At 34.8% G+C, this 23,317-nt stretch overlaps 1 protein-coding gene across 1 annotated transcript; it reads left to right on the top strand.

Moving 5' to 3' along the window:
* Positions 1–572: 572 nt before the first annotated feature.
* On the top strand, positions 573–22,791 carry LOC125677058 (beta-1,4-N-acetylgalactosaminyltransferase bre-4-like). The gene is made up of 6 exons (XM_048915023.2): positions 573–1,097; positions 16,887–17,299; positions 17,519–17,706; positions 19,350–19,472; positions 21,465–21,560; positions 21,950–22,791. Exons 1-6 carry the CDS (start codon positions 866–868, stop codon positions 22,080–22,082), a joined length of 1,185 nt encoding a protein of 394 aa, XP_048770980.1. The 5' UTR covers positions 573–865; the 3' UTR covers positions 22,083–22,791.
* Positions 22,792–23,317: the final 526 nt, after the last annotated feature.

The raw sequence follows: 23,317 nt of genomic DNA on the forward strand, positions 1-23,317 counted from the left end.
GAGAAATAACTGATTAATGATAATTTATTTACAGAGGTTACATATGGATTCGAAATATTTGTGTCGCATTGTTCAAAAGTTATGATCAAGGTTAAAGACGCCTAGACAGACGGATAACAGTACTCCCCCGATCTTTCATGTAGGTGGAGAAACAAAGTTAATCTGACTATTGTGTAAAATAAACATTTTGTGATTTCATTTTGCCTATCCTCTCTCGTGTTCATCTAAAATGTTACAATATCGATATCAAAAGATAGCTTAACTTAAATTCCTTGCTGAAAGCTATCGAAGCACGAGTTTCATATATTCTGATACATATTTTGTTTTATTCAAATATTGACTATATATTCCGTGGGAATTTTTTTTTATCAATACATTAATTGTTACATAAACTGTGTAGCTATCATATTAAAATGTAATCATGTTATTCATTATTCAACTCTAGATAGATATAGCCATGGATAGCCAGACTTCCTTCCACATACGCTATGAATTCTAAGTATTGCAGCACTCGATTTCTATTTTCCACAATTTCCCTGTGTATGCAATAAATTACACCATGCCAACTATATAATATGTGAAGTGGAGTGGTGCAATCATACACAATGTATCTAAGCATAATATTGTACATTATCATTTTCTGTTTGTTTGATTTTTCAAGACTTGGGCCACGTATCATTTGCATGGCTCATACCTTTTTGCGGATGGAAATAGTGAAGAATTGATTTTGGACAGCCGCACTACACATTGTATAAAACGGACAGAGATTGCTTCAACATAGGCTCTGGAGGCGCCTATAAGCAAGTTAGAGATTAGAAACAAAACCATGTGCTTTAGTTTATGTTCCTAACGGTGAGAAAACGTAATGAAAACAATCAAAGTGTACGGGTTGTTGACTGCGTTAGGAATGGTGGTTTTGTATGTGGTGAATCTGTCCGGTTTAGCTGTGAAAACTTACAGAAGCTTTCGAACCACCGTTTTAAACAGTTCTGTTGCGCTTGGTGGAAGACGTATTGCAGATGCTGTGACGTTACCACAAAGCAATAAGACGGACGTGAAACACTTGGATCCCTGCCCGAAGTATCCGCCTGCTCTAAGTAAGTAAAGAGATTACGCTTTCTTTTCTTTTTTAACTCAGACAAGACCAACCACCCGACTGTTCAAACTAAGCGAGAGTCTTTTTCTTTTCTTGATGATATCCTTCATTAAACAAAAAACTTAAATTGTTTATTGTTTTAAGAAAATTTAAAGTTTTCTCCCCAACTTTGAACTATCATCTAATATTGCTTTATTAATATTTGCAGTTTAGACAAAATATATCCGACATGTTCGATGTAGAGCCCAAGTCAAATTCACTGTGTATTAATTAAGGATATTGCATGACAAAGTTTCTTTAGTGTTGTTAACACCCTATATTCTTTCCAATCAAGACCACAATTAACTTCTACATGTGGTATCAATATTTTTACGCTTATGTATCCCATTTTAGATACTGTGGTATATCAGGTCAAGAGAAAATTTTCTTTGAAATCTGCTGTTGTCATTTCTCATTAAGAAAGAAAAGGAAAAAGAACATCAAATGTCGGCGGAAAAGTCCTTTATATAAATGTCTCTCTGAATGACGTATCATTTCAGGATACATTACGAAGGAGACGTGTCAAAGCTATTCTCGAAAGTGCTCTAAATTGTTCGGAAAATACAAAGGATCGATATTTTGTTTCCATCAAAATAAAGAGAACGTTCAAGTTATTAGTATGATAAGAATAATATTCTGGTTTAGTGTCAAATGTTGGCATTTAACAGATTAATTAATCCATGAACTTTGTGGAAATATCAAAATTGGCTTTTTTTTTAAAACATGTACATATGTGTCTTATATAAATACTGTAAACGAACTTTTATTCGCGAAGACATTATTTCGCGATATATCAATAATATATTGGTTCGCAGCGACTAATTTGTGCGAGTGAGATTATCTTAAGCAAATACAAAATATATCAAAGGACTAGTTCGCGGAGTTACATAACCGTGATGACGAGGTTCTCGCGAAAAAAAAGTTGGTGTACCGTATTTGAGGACCGATATGCTTCAAATGAAAATAGGGTTCCTCCAATGGAAGAGATATTTGAAGTGAATTATCTATTAAGACGAAGTTACCAACCCCATAATTCCAATAGCATCTACAAACGATGAAATCAGCGAGTACACGAATGGATTTCATTTACGAAAATACATGATTGTCCAAGATGGTACGCACTGCGACGCATCACATCGGTATACTTCATCACACCGGTATACCTCATCACATCGGTATACTTCATCACACCGGTATACTTCATCACACCGGTATACCTCATCACACCGGTATACTTCATCACACCGGTATACCTCATCACACCGGTATACCTCATCACACCGGTATACTTCATCACACCGGTATACCTCATCACACCGGTATACCTCATCACACCGGTATACTTCATCACACCGGTATACCTCATCACACCGGTATACCTCATCACACCGGTATACCTCATCACACCGGTATACCTCATCACACCGGTATACTTCATCACACCGGTATACCTCATCACACCGGTATACCTCATCACACCGGTATACTTCATCACACCGGTATACTTCATCACACCGGTATACTTCATCACACCGGTATACCTCATCACACCGGTATACTTCATCACATCGGTATACCTCATCACACCGGTATACCTCATCACACCGGTATACTTCACAAAAATTATGCCGGCGTGAAGCGATGCAGTTCAAACGCTCATGTGTTTTGAAAAATGAAGTGATTTAATTTTTCTTGTATTCATATTCTACTTTCGTTTCTGATAGAATTCCCAGCAGGAATATTAGACGAAAACAATGTACTGTATTCATCTGTATTTATACGCACATTGTTTACAATTGCAACAAATTCATGAGGAAATGCATGGTTAGCATTAAAATTTGTAGAGATATCAAAACTGTAAATATTGAAATCTATATAGTATACACAAAATAAGATTCTGTTTTCTCTCTTTCATACTGCACGTAATACATAATATTCGTATCTAGTGATCAGTCATCCAAACAAATGACTCTGATTCCACGCACAAGTACTCTGAAGTTGAAACAAAAAATATGCCGGAGTTCCTCATTGACAATATCTTCGTAGTCCTTGGTGATCGGGTCATCTAACAGTCTGTTGGAGTTCCCATGGGCACGTATTGTGCTCCTTGTTACAGTAGCTGACCTGTTTTTATATTCGTATGAAGCAGATTTTCTTCAAACACTTCTACACGAGAAAAACAAATATCTTGCTGTGGCCTTCAACTCGACATTTAGATATCGACGGCGTTTTATGTACATGTATTAAACAATAATCATGTTCATTCATATGTCGACTCGATATATCCCCGTGAACTCAAAATAAAAGACATTACCGAGTCCTTCAAATGTGATTCGTACATAGATATTTTGTTGAAAATAAGTATCAACGGCAAAGTAACAACTCATTCATTTTCACTTGCATATACTGTTTATATCTCTCAATTGGTTCAATACGCAAGAGCGGTTTTTTTTTTAAATCGAGGCAGGATACTGACAAACAAGTTGATGTCACAGGCGTTTCAACAGTCTCGTTTAAAGTCAGCATTTCGTAATTTATTCTATGGTCGTTATAATGATCTAGTTTGTTAATACAACCTATCTTTGGGTCAAATGCTGTATGACGTGTTTTATGCCGATTATTGGGCTGTTCTTGGTACACTGATTTTAACTACCTAGGGCTCACAACTGGAGTGACCGGTCGACAGGGGGTGTTTACTAGCCACCTGATCCCACTCTGGTATATCTTGGGGTCCGTGGTTGCCCCATTCCTTAAAGGAGTTATAATATAATTGATCACTGTCCTTTATCTTCATGCTTAAAATATGTCAACTGACCACAGCAATTCATAATATGACATGGATCAACTTTACTAAATGCTTGCAATCTACTTTTTAAAACAATTATTCAGTCAGCCACGACAAACATTTAAGTGATGACCATTATATCATGAATTGGTGCTGGGATTCTACAGAAAATGATTATTTGATTATTTAGAAGGTCTCATTTATGCTTTGAACTATTAATTTTAGATAATAGGCTCTTTTAGGGAAGGAAAACTTAAAAAAAAAAACTTTACAAATTCGCACGTCCTATTCATCCATGATATATGTAGTGGCTAATAAAAATATGAAGAGTCGGACATTTTCACTTTTTATCTATGCTGAAACACAGCAAGTTAAGTTGGCATCAGTTTGAACTAGAAATTAACATCTGTTTGAACTAGAAATTAACATCTGTGTAAACTAGAAATTAACATCTGTGTAAACTAGAAATTAACATCTGTGTAAACTAGAAAATAACATCTGTGTAAACTAGAAAATAACATCTGTGTAAACTGGATAATAATATCTGTGTAAACTAGAAAATAACATCTGTGTAAACTAAAAAAGTACGTGTGTAAACTAGAAAATTACATCTGTGTAAACTGGATAATATCTGTGTAAACTAGAAAATAACATCGGTGTAAACTAAAAAAGTACGTGTGTAAACTAGAAAATTACATCTGTGTAAACTAGAAAATAACATTTTTTGTGAACTGGAAAAATAACATCCATTTTATCCAGAAAGTGAACCTATTTCTTTGGGATTTCCATGTACATTATCTACCCAGAAAACAACAGTTTTACCACCCTTTGATTGAAAATTAAACAAAAACTCAAATAGTTTTGGTATTTCGCTTTTCATAGCGCATAAAAGACATTCAGATCCGGAGGATGAATTTAGCAACCATTTCCAATGCATTCATCAGCAGACCCTGTCTTTTACAAGCATCGCCTTCAGATATCACCAGTCCTATTGGGCAATCCATAATTTAGAATATGTAAACCCGCTGCATCGCTCCCCATCATTAAACAATTCATTGAATAGAATAACTTGCAGCCTAATCATAGTTTTTAATTCTCGAAGAATCCGCTTTCTTGCCATATTTCCTCGTGTAATTGTGTTTAACGCCATTGTACAACCGTCTTTTCATTGCAGTCTTGTTCCAACAGCATATGGTCCCGACTGATGACAAATAGCCCGTAGATCCTTGCAGACGACATAGTAATCAATAAAATTTCTGTGCTAGCAACAGGTCTCTAATCAAATTTATTTGATGCATAACTTTTATAAGGATTCAGCTCCCCAGAAGCTGGTAGTAATTTGTTTTTGACATGCCGTTTCCATTATGATATGTAATCTTATCTCACTTTCAATTTGTATCGCTTGCCTGATCTTGATCCCGCCTGACTCGCGTATTGATTACAAGAGAATGTTATCATAGTCTTATTGGGGGGGGGGGGGTTACAGAATTTATCTATTCATATATACATGTAAGTCGTTCGTGGTATCAGACACGTAGTGTTCATTGGTTTTCTATAGGGGTGGGTGTGGGAGTAACTGCAATAATGTAGCCCTATACGTAAAAATAAAATATGACAACACGGTTGTAAAACGTAAGCACTTTAATTTTTCAACGTGTCAAATTTTTATTTGATTTTGGATTTTGTGGCAGTCAGCCGGATTCGATCACCGGTGGCCAGCTAGCTCATTTCTTAGAGCATCTGACTAGAGAAATCAGGGGGCCTGAGTTCAAATCCCGGTCTGGTTTGTTGATGAATTAACCACAAACGTTTTAGACAAAGTGGTAGATAATTTTTATAATGTTCTTAGTGAAAGTGCAAAAGAATCTTTTGGTATTAAAAACTCATATGAAGTCAATAAGGACAATGGGAATTCATCCAACTATAAAAAAAAAATCCATGGTTTACTAGGGAAGGCAAATATGCTGGACAAAACTTTAGAAAAGCAAAGCGACTCTACAAAAGATATGGCAATGGTATATTTAAGAATAATCTATATGAAAAAGAAAATTTATATAAGCAAAAATTAAACCAAGCTCAAAGGAAGCATAGACAAGAATTGAAAAAGAAACTCATGTATTTAAGAACAAGAAATCCTAGAGAATATTGGAGAATTTTAAATTCTGGATGTAGAAAAAAGAAAACTTGTGATGTTGATATAGATGATTTTTATCATTACTTCAAAGAATATTGCAGCCCAGAAGAAATAGTAGAGAATTATATTTTAACAGAGGAAGAATTGCGATGATTATCAAGTATAGAAATGAATACTCTTATAAACCAACCAATTACAAGTGAAGAAATTATAAACTATATAAAGATGCTAAAGAATAACAAATCATGCGGAGATGACAACATTGTAAACGAATATCTTAAATCAACCTCTGATATGCTATTAAGCTTTTATATAGTACTTTTCAATAAAATCTTTTATACTGGTATAATCCCATCACAGTGGACATGCGGTGACATAATTCCTATATATAAAAATAAGGGCGACTCAAGGGACCCAAAGAATTATTGACCTATAACACTGATAAGCTGTCTCGGAAAATTATTTACTGCAGTATTGAATGAAAGACTTCATAACTATTCTAATAATGTCCAACTAATCCTTGAAAATCAAGCTGGTTTTCATAAGCAATATTCAACTACTGGCCATATTTTTTCATTGTACATGTACACTCTTTTAGAAATTTGTAAATGCTTCAAAAGAAAAATGTATTGTGCTTTCATTGATTTTGAGAAAGCCTTCAACTCTGTATGGCGGATTGGTCTCTGGAACAAAATTGTTTTGAATAACATTGATGGTAAATGCTTTAGAGTTATAATGAATATGCATGATAGTATCAAATCAAGGGTATTTACAAATGGAGTATTCAGTGACTTTTTGCCATGATGTAGTGGTGTAAGACAAGGTGAAAACTTGTAACCAGTTTTATTTGCACTGTACCTCAATAACCTAGATGAGTATATGCAAGCAAATAATATCGAAGGACTTTCATTTATTTCAGAAAAAAAATTGAAAAAGAACTTAATCTATTCATTAAATTATTTGTACTTTTATATGCAGATGGCACTATACTTTTGTCTGAAACCCTAGAGGATCTTCAATATCAATTAGATATTTTTAATAATTATTGTAAAACCTGGCATCTTAAGGTGAACAATAGCAAAACAAAAGTTGTTATATTTGGAAAGCACAGACAACTGAATCAAGTTACCTTTACCTTTAATGATGAACCTCTGGAGGTTGTAGACAGTTTTAAATACCATGGTGTAATCTTTTGTAAAAATGGTTCCTTTAAACAAAATATTGAAGAGTTATATGATAACGCCATTAAAGCGATGTATGGTGTAATTGGTAAATGTAGACTGCATACTATGTCTGTTGATTGTAATCTTGATATGTTTGACAAAATTGTAAAACCTATACTCTTATATGGTTGTGAAATATGGGGCTTTACTCAAGCTGCTTTGAACGAAACGTTTACTAGTATATTCAAGCTAATAGATGTAAACAAAACAATACACGAGCCTTGCTTACATCACAAAAAGTTATGGGCTTTGAATCTCTTTGTAATTCGAAATTAGAAATATGTGCACCATAGTTAAACATTGTAAACATTAAAAATGTAAAATAAATTTTGAAAATTTGACTATACTCCTCTAATGATAAAACATACATTGTAATTAAATAGGCATGTTTTACTTATTTTTCATAATTATGAATAGTTATTTATATTAATACCATTTAGAGGTAGAACATTAAGATTTGTAACTTATGTGTTTAATCAGTGTCATGGGGAATTCATATTAATCAATCAATATCTTTAGAGTACTAAATGTTATCAACACATACTTATGCTACTCACTACCTCTTCATCTTGAACCGACGGGGGTAATCAAAATGGTCGATTTAGAAAAAAAAATCAGTGGAAGTTAGCATTATTTCATTGGCGAATACATGATATCACGTGTCGAATATCCACTCACTATGGAATTAATGGAATTCGGACTGGGGATGACAGAAGAGTACGGAGGGACATCAGCAAAGTATTCCATCTCTAGGCACGTTTCTAGTGTTATTGCATTGTGTAGCATACACACCCTATCGCGCACCTGTCCGTGACACCCCACTCCGTACCTGATAATAGGATTATTAACGAAGCTATCAAAGACCATTTTCTTTAATCTAAAGATATCCCCACGATTACAATGTTCCCCTGTACGGTAATCTTCCAACTGTATGATGGTCCGTTATTCATTTTAAAAGAATATGATTCGAACTAATCAATTAATCGATAAATTTGATATTTTAGATATACATGTAAAACATCTATTTTATGATTATTTTGCGGGTGAATTTCGAAGATTATTAAAAATAATAATTCTTCGTTTAATTTCAGCAGGTTGACGTTCATCCAAGATTTTATATCTGCTAAGCATTCCTGAAGCCGCGATGAGATAGCATTCCATGTATCTGTAGGTCTAAAAACTAAGTATGCCTGGGTATCGTCAGCATAGCAATGATACATGATATGATGTTTGCGGCAGATTTCACCAATCGATTTTGCAAACATTGCATAAAGTCTTGGTCCCAGAACTGACCCTTGGGGCACTCCATATGGAAGCAGAAAGTCCTTAAACTTTGCAGTTCCTACAACCACTTTCTGACTACGACCAGTTAAGTAAGATTTGATCCATGTAAGTGCTGCACCAGTAATACCAAATGATACCTCCAGTCGCTTAATGAGAATTTGATGGTCTATAACATCAAAAGCTGCTGAAAGATCTAGCATCACCAAGGCAACACAAGAACCTTTATCCAATGTTGTCACAATATCGTGGTGTACCCTTAGAAGAGCTGTTTCTGTTGAGTGACAAGGACGATATGCAGACTGGGCCACGTCATTTAGGTTGTTTGAATCTATATGGTGCCCTATGCGAGCTGATACCACTCTTTCCAAGCAGGATTGGAGCCAGACTCGTTACGGAACTACAGACCTGTCTCAAACCTCTCATTTCTTTCCAAAAGATTTGTTCACTATTTCTGCAAAAATAGGTAGCACAGATTCTAAAATAGGTTTCAGAAGTGTTGTAGGGATTGGATCAATTTCACATGATTTTGATGAAGCCGATGAGATGATCATGCGAACTTCAGATTCTGTTACTAAACTGAAATTGCATAGCCGTTCTCCATCAAATTGAACATCAGCATAGAATGGATCCATTGTATTCATGCTGTTAATTGTTATTGCACAAGTTTACCCTGATGGTTTGGATCTTATCCGAAAAAAAATCTCCAAATTTATTTGCGAGGGTGCATGCTCACATGCATATACATGTATTATGCAGACTCGTTTTGACGATTGTTTTATGAAGAAATATTACAATGTACCCAACGACAATTAAATAATAGATAAAAATTAATGTAGATGGACATCTTGTGTAGTAGGGAAGACATTATTCTGTGCAGGCGGACATATAGTGACACTTCGGAAAAAATTGGGTGGACATATTGTGCAGGCGGACATATAGGGACTCAACAGTTGTGTCTAGCATGCATCGACTTGAACGACATCCATATATCTTTTTTAATGTTTTCTCTTAACTTCCTCGATATACATTTTGTAGCACTTGTAAGTTTAAGATATTTTTAGGCACACATGCTCATTTTAAAATGATTTATTTTAAGTTCTGCTGCAATTTTGACCGGACACATCCAATATTAAAACTTAAAATATGGATACATTCATATTTTTGTGGAAAACTCTCAAGTGCCCTAACATAAAGTATAATACATGGAATGCTTTTTTAAAAATCAGTATTCAAATTGAATAGTTTCTTGATTTTGACAATTTCCGTGTGTTTTTCTTTGGAATTAGATTAAAATATTTCAAAATTTTACCGAATATATGCTTCAGCTTTGCATCAAAATTATCTTATTTATGTATTGTGTTGATTGCAATAGTTACAGACATTAAATATCAGTAGTGGGGTTGTATTGTGTTGATTGCAATAGTTACAGACATTAAATATCAGTAGTGGGGTTGTATTGTGTTGATTGCAATAGTTACAGACATTAAATATCAGTAGTGGGGTTTTTTGTACGACGAGCTATACGTTCATGGCGTGTCATTCAGTCAACAAAGGTGAGGTCCAATTCTTACGGATTGTAGAACTTTATTTCTCCTATAAAACCCATTCATTTCTGATATAAGATCAGTAATAAAAACAACATAACACATTAAATGGACTAGCAACGACCCGCAGCAGCTTTAAAGTTGTAACAATATAACGTACTATAATGACATAAAATGTAAATACAAGTTAGTATTAAGTATAAAAATTCAAACGTGTTCTCAGCTCAACGTGTCGTCCTAAACTGATTTTACAAAACTGAACATACCTATACAGGTATTCGAATTGAAAACTTGAAATATCCGGAATAATTTATTCATTATAATTACCAAGTACAAATTGATTTCTGTCTAATTCGTTCCTCAAACGAAAGAAATCACATACCATTATACAGTCTTTTGTCTAGTTTCGGTGTTATTTAGTGACACTTCCCCCCGAAGACTGGTTAAATAGTGAAACTTCCCCCCGGAAGACTCGCTATATAGTGAAACTTCCCCCGGAAGATTGGCTAAATAGTGAGACATCTCTCCAGGGGGAAGTGTCACTATCCGGAAGTCCTTTTCGCTATAATTTACACGTGTTTATTGAATTAAAATGCACGCAGTTTCTTTATGCACTGTTTCAATTCATTTTATCACAACATAATGTTTGGAAATTAGGTACCTTTAATCAAAAAGAGTCTATATGGCTTCTCTACGGTGGCTGGTGTAGGACAGGTGGAAGAGAGATAAAAAAAAAAAAGAATTTGTTCCCACGAAATAAATTTCGTTCCAACAAAATAAAAATTCCCACGAATTTAAAGAACAAGGTACGATTGTCTACATAAAAAGGCCCAAAAATTTTCTCTCTATAAAATGTGTCTGGAATTAAACTTAATCAGGGTTTTATGAAAGTAAAATATATGCCAGGTATACTATGTCAACAAAATCAGAATGATATTCCTAAATGGATAGCATTATGACATCACGAACAAGGCATTTCCCGCCTTTTTCTCAAAATAAGCCTGAAAACTGTCAAATGTCATACAGATTATTGCTCAGGAAAAGATGTGCGCATTTGTCGAGCAAAATGAAAATTATATATATTGTGTATTATTTTAAGATGAAAAACATGCTTGAATATGAATTTGCTCAACGCATGCGCTGTATGTTTTCTGAAAGGAAAACCACATGAATTTGTGGATATTTTCATTGAAAATGGCATTTTTGCAATTTTATGCCAACTTCAAGTTCTTGTCATTTGGCACAAATCATGTTGCTGATCAAATTGAGCGAATTTTGGGTTTGCTAATCTATTCCTTATTTGAATGCCAGGGTTTGAGCTCCAAGTGAAATCATCGATATTTTGGGCCAGATGACTTTAGAAACTGTACCTACTTCTTTGTTTCCACGAAATTAATTTCGTTCCTGCGAAATAAGATTCGTTCCCACGAATGTTTTAAAATTAAGATTACGTACGCTAACTTTCATTATACCTATGGATAAATCGATACATTAACAAAACTCATTATTGATATAAACTTATCTAACACATGAAAGTCTAAATTCAAATAGTTATAGGGAGGGGTTTAAACACTCCCGCAAGTTTCTGTCATCCGACATCGATTACACTTTAGTGGAAAAAGAAAAAGGACAAGTAACTGTTAAAAACCACATAATAACATTACATTTTAATGAATATACATGTATCATAGTTTTAATGTACACTTTCATTTGTGGATGAACAGTAGAAAGTTTTACAGAGTGTCATTTATACATGTACTTGTATGTTTTTACTTGTTAATCGATTAGTTTCAACATTTAGTTTTAAGGGGGTGGGGGTGGGGTCCTTAGTGAAAACTATGTAAATTTATTTTTTTCCACCAGACACTGCACATTTGATCTTGCCCCAACACCCTAGGCCTTCCATGCACATTCAAGGACTCCAATTTTAGACAATCAAGAGGTTTAGATTAAACTAAAGCTGCAATTTGTTATAGAGGAAACTGTTGGAAATAAGAAAAACCTATTTCAAATATTTAAGATTCTTTAATGCGTGCACACAAAATATTGGTCTATGATATTAGGGCTCCACCCGGTGAACTTTAGCTAAAGCCCCTGTAGCGTCTACGAAAAAAGCAATGAATTTTAAAATAGAGAAATATATAACATAGAATATAGATTACTCTATGTTAATAAGAGCAGAGTACATGATTATAAACTACATACTAAGGATTATTTTACTGATATATAGGCGATATGTCCTATGATGCTTGATTAATATAGGCCTGTAATAAAGCAAAATAAAGTTTCATTTTTTAATTTTTATTTGGACTTGTGGACTTATTCACAAGCTTAGTAGTCCTTTGACCAGTGAATTTTGAGAATACATGTACCTTATTTCGTGGGAACGAATTTTATTTCGTGGGAACGAAATTAATTTCGTGGGAACGAATTTTGAAAACAAATTCTTCCACCTGTCCTAAACCAGTAACTGTATTTCTCGGCCAATGCATGAGGTTGCGTTAAGAATGAATATTTTCACATTTTAACCGAAGGACAACCTAATGTCCCAATATAACCATTCTATATGATCATAAGTTAATTAAAAGAATCTGATGTTCTATCTTGGCGCACAATCAGGAGTGGATTCAAGGTTTCATCTGAAGAGGGGTGGAGGACGGGAGGAGGCGAAGACTAATTGTTTAAAAGTGAATGTCTCATTAAGGAAATAGCTTATTAGTTTTGATTCAATTGTCTGCAGTCCAAATGCCTTTTACTCCTGTAAATCAACCCCGTAGATAGCATTGCTGGTTTCTAATTACATGTAGATATATTGAAAATTCAAAATTGCACATATGTATGATTCAAGAGAAAATCAAAGAACAGAACAAGTTATGAAATTGCAAAATAACATGGCCAGTCTTGAAGCTATGTTCTTCATTCTACAGTTTACTTTAACTGAGATTGAACTGTATTCATAAACACTGTGGGATATGTGTACATCAAAATGTATAGAGAGAACATCGTGGCTAGATCGAGTAGGAAAAAACAGCTGTAGCTATACCGGGAGCAGTGAGATGTTGTAGCTATACCAGGAACAGTGAGATGTCTTCTATTGTAGCTATACCGGCAATAGTGAGATATTGTAGCTATACCAGGAATAGTGAAATGTTGTAGCTATACCGGGAACAGTGACATGTTGTAGCTATACCGGGAATAGTGAGATGTCTTCTATTGTAGCTATACCGGGAACAGTGAGATGTAGCTATACCTGGAACAGTGAGATGTCTTCTATTATAGCTATACCTGGAACAGTGAGATGTTGTAGCTATACCTGGAACAGTGAGATGTTGTAGCTATACCGGGAATAGTTAGATGTCTTCTATTGTAGCTATACCGGGAACAGTGAGATGTTGTAGCTATACCGGGAACAGTGAGATGTTGTAACTATACCTGGAATAGTGAGATGTCTTCTATAGTAGCTATACCTGGAACAGTGAGATGTCTTCTATTGTAGCTATAACGAGAACAGTGAGATGTTGTAGCTATACCGGGAACAGTGAGATGTTGTAACTATACCTGGAATAGTGAGATGTCTTCTATTGTAGCTATACCTGGAACAATGAGATGTTGTAGCTATACCGGGAAGAGTGAGATGTTGTAGCTATACCGGGAAGAGTGAGATGTTGTAGCTATACCGGGAAGAGTGAGATGTTGTAGCTATACCGGGAAGAGTGAGATGTAGCTATACCGGGAACAGTGAGATATTGCTATACCGGGAAGCAGTGAGATGTCTTCTATTGTAGCTATACCGGAAACAGTGAAAAGTTATGATTGTATTTCTGTAGTGCATATCTTCAAAATATTTTTTATTTATACATGTACTAATTGTTATCTATTGCACGTCCAAAAATTTCAGGGAGCATACAGTCGCCTTATGTCCGTCCGTCCGTCCGCCCAAACTCATATCTCCCTTAACTATCCATCAGAAATTGATACATTTGATCACAAATGTTCCTTTAGACAAGGACTTTTGGACCATTGCTTTTCAAGTCATTTTGGAAAAGTGTAGCTAGGTTACTCAGAACATATAAAAGTTCCTTACTTCAACAGTTTTTGATATAAGTTCCCATCACCTAAGCTTTTTATCAGAAAGTGATCATAATGGATCACAAATATTCCTTGATACCGGAACTTTTGGACCAAGGTCATTTTGCAAAGGTCAATGTCACTCAGAACATATACCTTATATGGGGAAAAAGTGCCTTATTTCAACAGTTGTTGAACAGATTTTGATCATACATGTATGTCACACAAATAAGTAATATGGTAATAGCTTTCAGATGAAGGTCACTCAATGTCATTTTGTAAAGGTGAACGTCACTCAGCATATACATGTACAGTGTACCTTATATATGAACAAACCTTCATATCTAACAATATTTTAAAAGTTAATGATCACTGTGCGAGTCATTCCTCATGAAATAGTTCATTGGTTAGATGCATTTCGGGGAGCATCCATCAGTTCTACTGATATTCTTGGTTTTTTTTTGTGATTGCTGGGACTCTTATGTATTATATTCAGTCTGTCGATATTAAGTTTAAAATAATCCGATTTACAGTATGAAGCCTTGTAGTACGCTTGTAATATTGTAGGCAGCTATTTACATTTAAAACGTAGTATTTACATCTTTGAGTTTTTCGAAAAATCAAAAAGTACAAATTAAAACCACAACAAGTGATGATTATTCAACTTGTCGTGATTCATATTCTAGATGTGCGGCTACTTTCATTTTCGCGTTGCACTGCTGCGATTCGTGATCGCCAGTGGTTGTATGTCAGAAATGGCCTCATTACGTCAATTACAAAATTGTAAAAGTGGTTATTTACGCTGGAGGTTTAAAATTTATACGCGATTTTCTACGTCTAACATTATGCGTGAGGGAAAAAAGCGGTAACCGTATGTAATATATACATGTATTATATCAAATATCTATAACTATACGAGTGAGGGAAATTTACGTGCTTATTACTTGACCGCGTAATTAGTGTACCCCCCCCCCCCCGAACGCGTAAATAACCATTTTACCGTATTCAAACCGATAAGAGACATCAGCATAAGTAGTAGAGCTTCTCTGTTAATCTCCGTAAAATAACTAGATATTTTAATCTTTAGAACAACCGCTACAAATGAACCTCATCGGTTATCATTATGTATGACAAGATTCTATTATCCTCTCATCGTAAACTACATGACCCATAGGATTCGGAACAGTAACTATAAAACGGACAGCGTTGTCTTCGGCGTGGTATTTCCCCTGTTGATATCTAAATTGATCACTACTAATGAGGCACAGAAATAGAAATATCTTTGATTTGATTTATACCCTGCTGCTAGTCTTCTGAATCCTGTAGTATCTATTTCAGTGGATCAGTAATTCATATCTTCAGCGCTGTGTCATTGTTAACATTATTTGCGATGATGGAAAAGCATGAAATGTCCAAAGCTAGTTAACATTTCTGCAGCAGCGATTTCATTGTTTGAGAAAAAGGTGGCGTACAGCGATTTCATTGCTTGAGAAAAAGGTCGCGTACAGCGCTTTCATTGTTTGACAAAAAGGTCGCGTACAGCGATTTCATTGTTTGAGAAAAAGGTCGCGTACAGCGATTTCATTGTTTGAGAAAAAGGTCGCGTACAGCGCTTTTTGCTGCATTACGTGATAATTTCCTCGTGCTTACTTTTAACTACAACATGTCGATTTTCTACAATTTTCTGCAAATCATATTTGTATATATTTTCCAACCATGAGCACGTGGGTGCGTATTACCGATATGACATATAGTTAAGCGTCACATTGATAGATATGCCCCATTACAAGGGATCATCTGTTTCGTGGTGCTGTTCGTTTACAATCTGTAAATATGATTTTTTTTTCTCACTCCGCAATTTCACACATTAGTTGTAACAGACTCTTAAGTGATTCTGGCATAGCTTGACAAATTGTCTGCGTCATTGCGGTGTATTTTCCCATTTGTAAGATCATTGGTTTTATAGAATGATAAGATATATCTGTAGCAGACAAAACACTTCTTATAATTAACAATAGTGCAGTGCTGAAGACAAAAATAGGAATTACTGCTTTATTGAAAATTAGATAATGCAGACTTCATTGGCCCTGAGAAGACTATTGATCAGCACCACGGTGTCAATCAAATCTAGTTGATGCCATTACTTGGTCTCTCTAGTAGTGATGAACAATTTAGATATCGACAGTAAACAACAGCAAGCCAAAGAAAACATTGTCCATTTTGTAGTAATTGTTCTAAATCCTGTTATGTTTTGTTTTTACTGTAAAAATCATCCCTCCATTTTCTATAATATACAGTGTAACCTCTATTTACGGAGTGGTTTCTGAAACTTTCGTCAGCTTAGATAGTGTTCATGTGAATGACTTTATAATTCAAACCGTAAATTCAATACATTTTAAGAAAAGAGGTCTGTCAATAAAGCTTCAATGTTCCAATAGGGGTACTAGTATAACATTTTAATATGAAAATCCGTTTGAATTATTACACTTATCTGCTTAATTTCATAACTCCTCTAAATATCCCAGAATCTGTCACGTCAACGGCAGATATCAATTTAATTTTTTAATAAAGTTATTGCTTTAGAGATACAACGGTTTCGTTTTATCTGGGTTACATAATTTATGTACCCTTCCTATCATCCTTTTAAGGCTTTATTTTATTTTAAATTTCTCTTTTTAAAAGGTTTGATGATGTTTAATTTTTTTTTTTACAGAGGGACTCAGAAAACTGAACAATAAACCTTGCATAATGGAAGAGTGCAAACACGAAAATTTCCATCATGAAAATGTATTAACTGAACCATGTAACTTAGTACAATGCAATAAGTCTGCCTGTATGGAAGTCAATTGTTCTCAAACAGGAAACTCCACAGTCACTTACATGAACGTTTTCGCAACGAAAAACACCTTTGGAGAGGTTTGTGACAGTCCGACATTAATACAGTTTCTTCCAGCTATCGGTCAATTTGGGGGTTTCTGGAAGCCGTCAAATTGTGTTCCTCAACGTCGAATCGCCATTGTGATACCGTTCAGGGACCGCCATGAGCATCTGTGCATTCTTCTGAAGAATCTTATACCGGTGTTAATATCACAACTGACAGAATTCAGAATATTTGTCATTGAACAGGTGCTTTAAGTTTTCTAAATCTTTTCCTGAAAAAATATATTTATCAAATAATTCAAATCTAAAAACAAAGAATATATTTATCAAATAATTTAAATCTAAAAGAAGAGAATATATTTATCAAATAATTTAAATCTAAAAACAAATAATATATTTATCAAATAATTTAAATCTTTGAACAAGTGTATCAATAATTTGATTTGATTTTTGTCAATTTTTCAGATCGGCGAGGTTATTTTTAACAAAGGAAGAGTAATGAACGCTGGGTTTTTGGAGGCTATGAAGATGTTTAGCTTTGATTGTGCAATATTTCATGACGTCGACCTTATCCCGGAACACGATGGGAATCTTTATGATTGTGGAGATCAACCACGCCATCTGTCGGTGGCTATTGATAAAATGAACTACAAGTACGTAATATGTTATTATTTCTTATTGAGACTTCTTAGTCTTTTGATGAACAAAAAAAAAAAAAAAGAAAAAAAGAACATAGCATGCACAATACTGTAGAAATTCGGAAGTTACCTCGCTGTGTTGGCCCTTTTTTGTTGTTGTAACGACTGTATGATATTGCTTCCGTCCAACGATGACAAATTTCCCTACTTAATCTTTAACTTTTGCCAAACACGCATCATACAGCGAAACCAAATGTAATTCTTATTGATTCTTTCGAATTATTTCTCCCATAATTTAGATTGTATCAACTGCTGAAAACACTGTTCAATGTAACTATAGCTTGTTTTCCTGTTAAGTATATCATGAAAAAGTCAAGATATCGAACACCGATAGCAATTGTGAAGAACAAGTTTTTTCATTCATTAAATAATAATGACCAATACTAGTACTTGCTCCCTACTGTTGTCTAGTTAAAAATAGTATTTAAAAAAACACAAATATAAAACCGGAACTGAAACTTCAAACAAACCGCTAGAGGGAACCACTCTCATTCCCGCCTTTGGAGTTGCAAATAAAATCCTCATGGCGAGCACAAACAATGCATACTAAAGTAATTCCGATCACGACTTTTTCATGGACATTTTTCTGTCACATTAATTTCGTGCTGAAATTAATTAGCCCGGAAATCCGAATCCCACTGTGGATACAAATGCTTAGTCAGCCATTAATTTTATGGGAAGCGATCTTCATCCCGGCATCCCTTTTCCATTAATGGGCAGTTGGACTGCAGTTTTGGTTGACCAAATAAGTATCTTTTTAATTGGAAAAATATTCCTCAGGGAAATTATCTACATGATATTTAAAGGGCGCATTATTTTGTTGACGCTAAACGCGAGAGAGGTTTTACCCGCGTGTCCGTGTTCCTTGTTCTGGTTTCCTTAGGGAGGGATCTAAATTCTGAATAGTCTCAAAACATTGCTCTAAATCCATAGATGCTAATAAGAAACACAGATTTTGGGGAAATAAGCGAGGTCATTACATATTTATTTCAGCACAGTAGCACTGTTCATCATAATTCGTTATGTCGTGCTGAAAACTCTTGGTAAAACGAGGAACTTAAAAACTTTTGCTGACGAATATTGTGAACTTCAGTCATACGTCTAACAGTATTGATGGAATGGCGATTTCTTATATAAAGTATACCCATGTCTAGCTTTCAATCATACCTGGAGCATTGCAAATGAACTCGGCTACAACATTGTTGAATATTTTTGCACGGAAACACCCTCCCCCAATGGAAGAAACAGACTGTTGAGATACAACAAAAATATGTCCGATTTGAATGAAAGTGTGAAATCATTTGTCGATCTTCTAAATTTTACAAATCAGATCTTCTTATCCTCCTTTGTATATTTCAGAATAATCAATGGATTGATTTTTTTTTGTTTTTGCTTTATTCAAAATCTATACACTGTACGTGCAGCCAATTAGCATTTATATATCCTTTTTACTTCAATTCTGTATATCATTTCATTTCATGATGAACGTTTTGAAAAATTACTTATTCCTTAATGACATTATGCAAATTAGAAATCAGATGAGACTACGACACAGAGACACGCCTGTAACAGTTTTTCTTATGTTATCCCTTTTTCAGACTTATGTACTCGTTTTTGGTAGGTGGAGTGTTGGGATTTAAGCCGGAGCTTTTCCGATTGGTCAACGGATACTCTAACGAGTTTTGGGGTTGGGGAGGCGAAGATGACGACATGGCTTTAAGGTAAGAAAAGCGCGCGAAAATTGAACAGAATTATTATTTCGGCATTAACTTAATTTTCACCACTTCCTATTTCACCAATGCAAAATGTGTCCTTTGAAAGGTAGTATTCATCGTATACATTCGTAGTATTTATTCTACTTGTATACAATCATGATGGGATTCGGGTTCGAATAGGTCCTCAAACCCCTTGCTTGTCGTAAGAGGTGACTAAATGGGGCGGTCCTTCGGATGAGACCGCAAAAACCGAGGCCCCTCGTCGAAGCAGGTGTGGCACAATAAAGAACCCTCCCTACTCAATGACCGTAAGCGCCGAACATAGGCCTAAGTTTGTAGCCCTTCACCGGCAAGTGTGACGTCTCCATATGAGTGAAAAATTCGAAAAGTGGAGATCTATGGATTTTTCTTGAGGAATCCTACAAACACCGTCCGGTGTTTATTGTGTCCTTTACAACATAAAACTTTCCCTTACGCTCTAATAAATTATTAACGATAATTAACTTTTACAGGCTTTGACACAGTGTGGAAAACACCTGCGACATTCTCGAAATAACTCCAGCCCACTATCATTTTGTTCTGTAGCGATAAGAGTAGGAGATTTCTAAAATTGTTATAAAAATAAGATAATAGTATAATTTTACTGTAGAGAAGCAACGGTTTTCCGGCGAGATCTCGGATTCCACCTATAGATTTGACAACAGCAGAGAAGTAAATGTATCCGATATCAATGGGGGAGGGGGCTGGGGGTAACGTTGTCGGATGACCATCGCATTTCTGAATTTCCTCTCAGCTTGCACCTGATGTTGATTAATTGCTTTCAATAGTGTCTAAAATGCCAGTTACTTTAAAATCAGTCCCCAAGAAAAATACATAATTTGTAGTTGATCACAGAAGTTAGAACTTGTTTTTTACTTCTTTTTTTTTTTTTTTTTAATTTTGAATGAAGGAACTGTTAATTCGTTCCATTTCCTATTGACTTTGGAAATCACTATCTTCTCATTTCATTTCAAAATACAGAATTAATAAAATGGACTATATAACTTTTTTATGATTTTCAATACCGGGGGAAAAGAAAAAAGAAAAAAAAAAGATGTGTTTGTGATGCACTGATGCCCCCGTCTGACAGCAAGTTAACTATATAGTAGGCAGAGAATGACCTTGTCACAAGGAATACACGTGACATATGAAAACCCTATCACTAATCATTCAAAAGTTATGAGCAAGGTTAAAGTTTATCAAAAGTAAGTCAAACTCCGAGGTCAAGGTCATGTGGTCAAAAATGTTGGTATTATACAAGAAAGATCTTGTGAAAAAGGATACATACGTAAAATATGAAAGTCTGTCGCAAATAGGTTACAGTTTTTCAAAAGCAGGTCAAACTCCAAGGTCAAATTCGTGTTAAAAGAAAGGTCATGTCAACAGAAATGCATATGTGAAATACGAAAGCCATTCCAAAGTAATGGCTAACGTTGAAGTTTTTCAAAAATAGGTCAAACTCCAAGGTCAAAAGATTATAGAAAGGTCTCGTCAAAAGGTAAATCCACATGTGAAATATGAAAGCCATTCAAAAGTTATTATCAAGGTTAAAATTTTCAAAACTCAAAAGAAGGCCAAAATGTAAGTGAAGGTCACAAGGTCAAATGTTTTGGTACTTGGTAGCCAAAGAAAGGTTTTGTCACAAGGAAAACACATGTGATATATGAAAGCCCTATCATCATCCATTCAAAAGTTATGAGCAAGGTTAAAGTTTTTGCGGACAGAGAGACCAAAAAACAAAACAAAACTACAGTATATAAAAAAAAAATAAGTATATCATCCAAATATTTAAACACCAATACTTTATTCACCAACAGTGAGAGTTGGTGTGCAGTGTATTTAGTATTTTACAAGACATTCAGTAACGTCTTGTTAAAAATGAATATAAATATATCATAAGACAACAATCAATTGATATCATGGAAGTCAAATGAACGCTCCTCGTGTTTTGTTTTGTAGAATTATACATACTGGACTCAGAATAACCCGACCTCCTGCTAGTGTGGCCCGGTATAAAATGTTAACTCACGAGAAGCGAAAGCCGTGGAACAAGAGGTAGATATGAATATATAGGATTGTCACTTATTCTGAAGTTTAAAATCCTAAAATTATGGATTTTGTATTGTTTACTGCATTGCTGTGGTTTCATCCTTCTTCGTTGATTACCAAGTTTCGTTGTTTAAATGGCTGTACCAGACCCAATCTGATTTAGAATTAAATGCTTTGATCCGCTCGCGTTGTTCGCAGCTAGTAAATATAGCGAGCTCCCGATTTCATTTTAAAGATTGAGAGTGCACCATTCAAAGCTAAATACTTAACAAAATACATATCAAGGGAACTGTAGTTATAAACCATCCACGAAATTTACACCCCACGAAAATCGATGAAATCACAATATATTGAGAAGATATTCGCTTATATCACATCTTCTCTGTTAATTTCAGAGTGGAGATGCTACGCACATCGAGACAGAGAATGCATAAAGATGGCGTCCAGAACGTGCCTTACCGAGTTATATCTTCCCAGTTATATACATACTACACGAAAATACAGGTCGATGTTGGATCTCCTCCATGACTGTATTCATATGTAGTCCTTGACAATCAGTGCACGTATGCGATTACTTGGAAGAAAAATTGATCTTGTGTGTTTGGATTTTAGCGCCAAATCCGGGATTGGATGCGTTCAGATTTTGATTAAATGAAATGAAGGCCACACATACACCTCGTAACCAGTGTGGAAATACTGTAGACATCAGACCTGGATTTCTCGAAAGAATTTTACTCAAATTCCGAAAGCTCAAATAACTTAAAAACAGGGCGTCAAGTTTTCTATAAATTTCTATATTTGGGGGGTTTTCCTATAAATTCCTATATTTCCACAGAAATCCCTAAATTCCTTTGAAATTCCTATATTTTAGGATATTAAGCAAGAAATGTTGGATTCTGAAGCAAAACCAGTACTATATAATTATTACAAACAATTTGTGTCATCTGTTTGTAACTATACAACATTTACATCAAAATTCACCTTTCTTTCAGGTGTGAAGACCCTGCCCAGCCCAGCTATTTCAGCTTTACCTGCTGGGTTTGTTTTTCTTCCTTGTGGGAGGTCAAACAGTCCTGCAGATGAAGCTGCCCCGTGTTTTAACAAGTGTTATGTTTCAATTTGAGTTTTAACAAGACTTGGTGTGAAAATGCCTGAGGATAAAACAAAGTTTCAGGAACACTGGTTAACTGAAGTAGATTTAAATGACATTATTTTATTAAAACAATGAAAGTTGTAATTCCTGTTAACTTGTAAATAAAAGGAGAGTGTAGCGAGTGGAGGAGGAGGCCTATAAGTCCAGAAGTTCTTTGGGTTTTTTTTTCTTGTCCTATATATTTCTGAGAAAAAGGTGCTATATTTCTGAGGCATGTCCTATATTTTTTGGATACCTTGATACCCTGGAAAAATTAAACTGAAGTTTGAGATTATTTTGAGGAATATAAGCCAGTAACACGATTTGTCATTTTTTTTAAGTATTTGTGATTTTCTTTTAACATTATTAATTCGTGATGCAATCTTTCGAGATTTTGCAATTATTCTCTGCTCCCTTTGCCCATTGAAGGCGATCGCAAAAATTACAAGTTCAACGTTTGATTATACAGTGAAATATGTCGAATCAGGACCGAGAAAAATCCAAATAGAACATTTTTAAAAAACACTTTTTTCTCTGAAGTGTCAACTTGTATCGAAGTATTTTAAAGCTTAAATAAATGATACATTTTTATACTCCGTTACATGACGGTAGTTAAATCTTCCTTGTCAGT

This window comes from Ostrea edulis, chromosome 3 (assembly GCF_947568905.1).
Source record: "Ostrea edulis chromosome 3, xbOstEdul1.1, whole genome shotgun sequence".
Classification (NCBI taxonomy): Eukaryota; Metazoa; Mollusca; class Bivalvia; order Ostreida; family Ostreidae; genus Ostrea; species Ostrea edulis.

Excerpts from the sequence above, each read along its gene's own strand:
- LOC125677058 (XM_048915023.2), top strand. The coding sequence starts at position 866 with ATGAAAACAATCAAAGTGTACGGGTTGTTGACTGCGTTAGGAATGGTG. Across the intron at positions 19,473-21,464 it reads GATGACGACATGGCTTTAAG|AATTATACATACTGGACTCA; the intron begins GTAAGAAAAGCG and ends TTTGTTTTGTAG. Across the intron at positions 21,561-21,949 it reads CGAAAGCCGTGGAACAAGAG|AGTGGAGATGCTACGCACAT; the intron begins GTAGATATGAAT and ends TGTTAATTTCAG.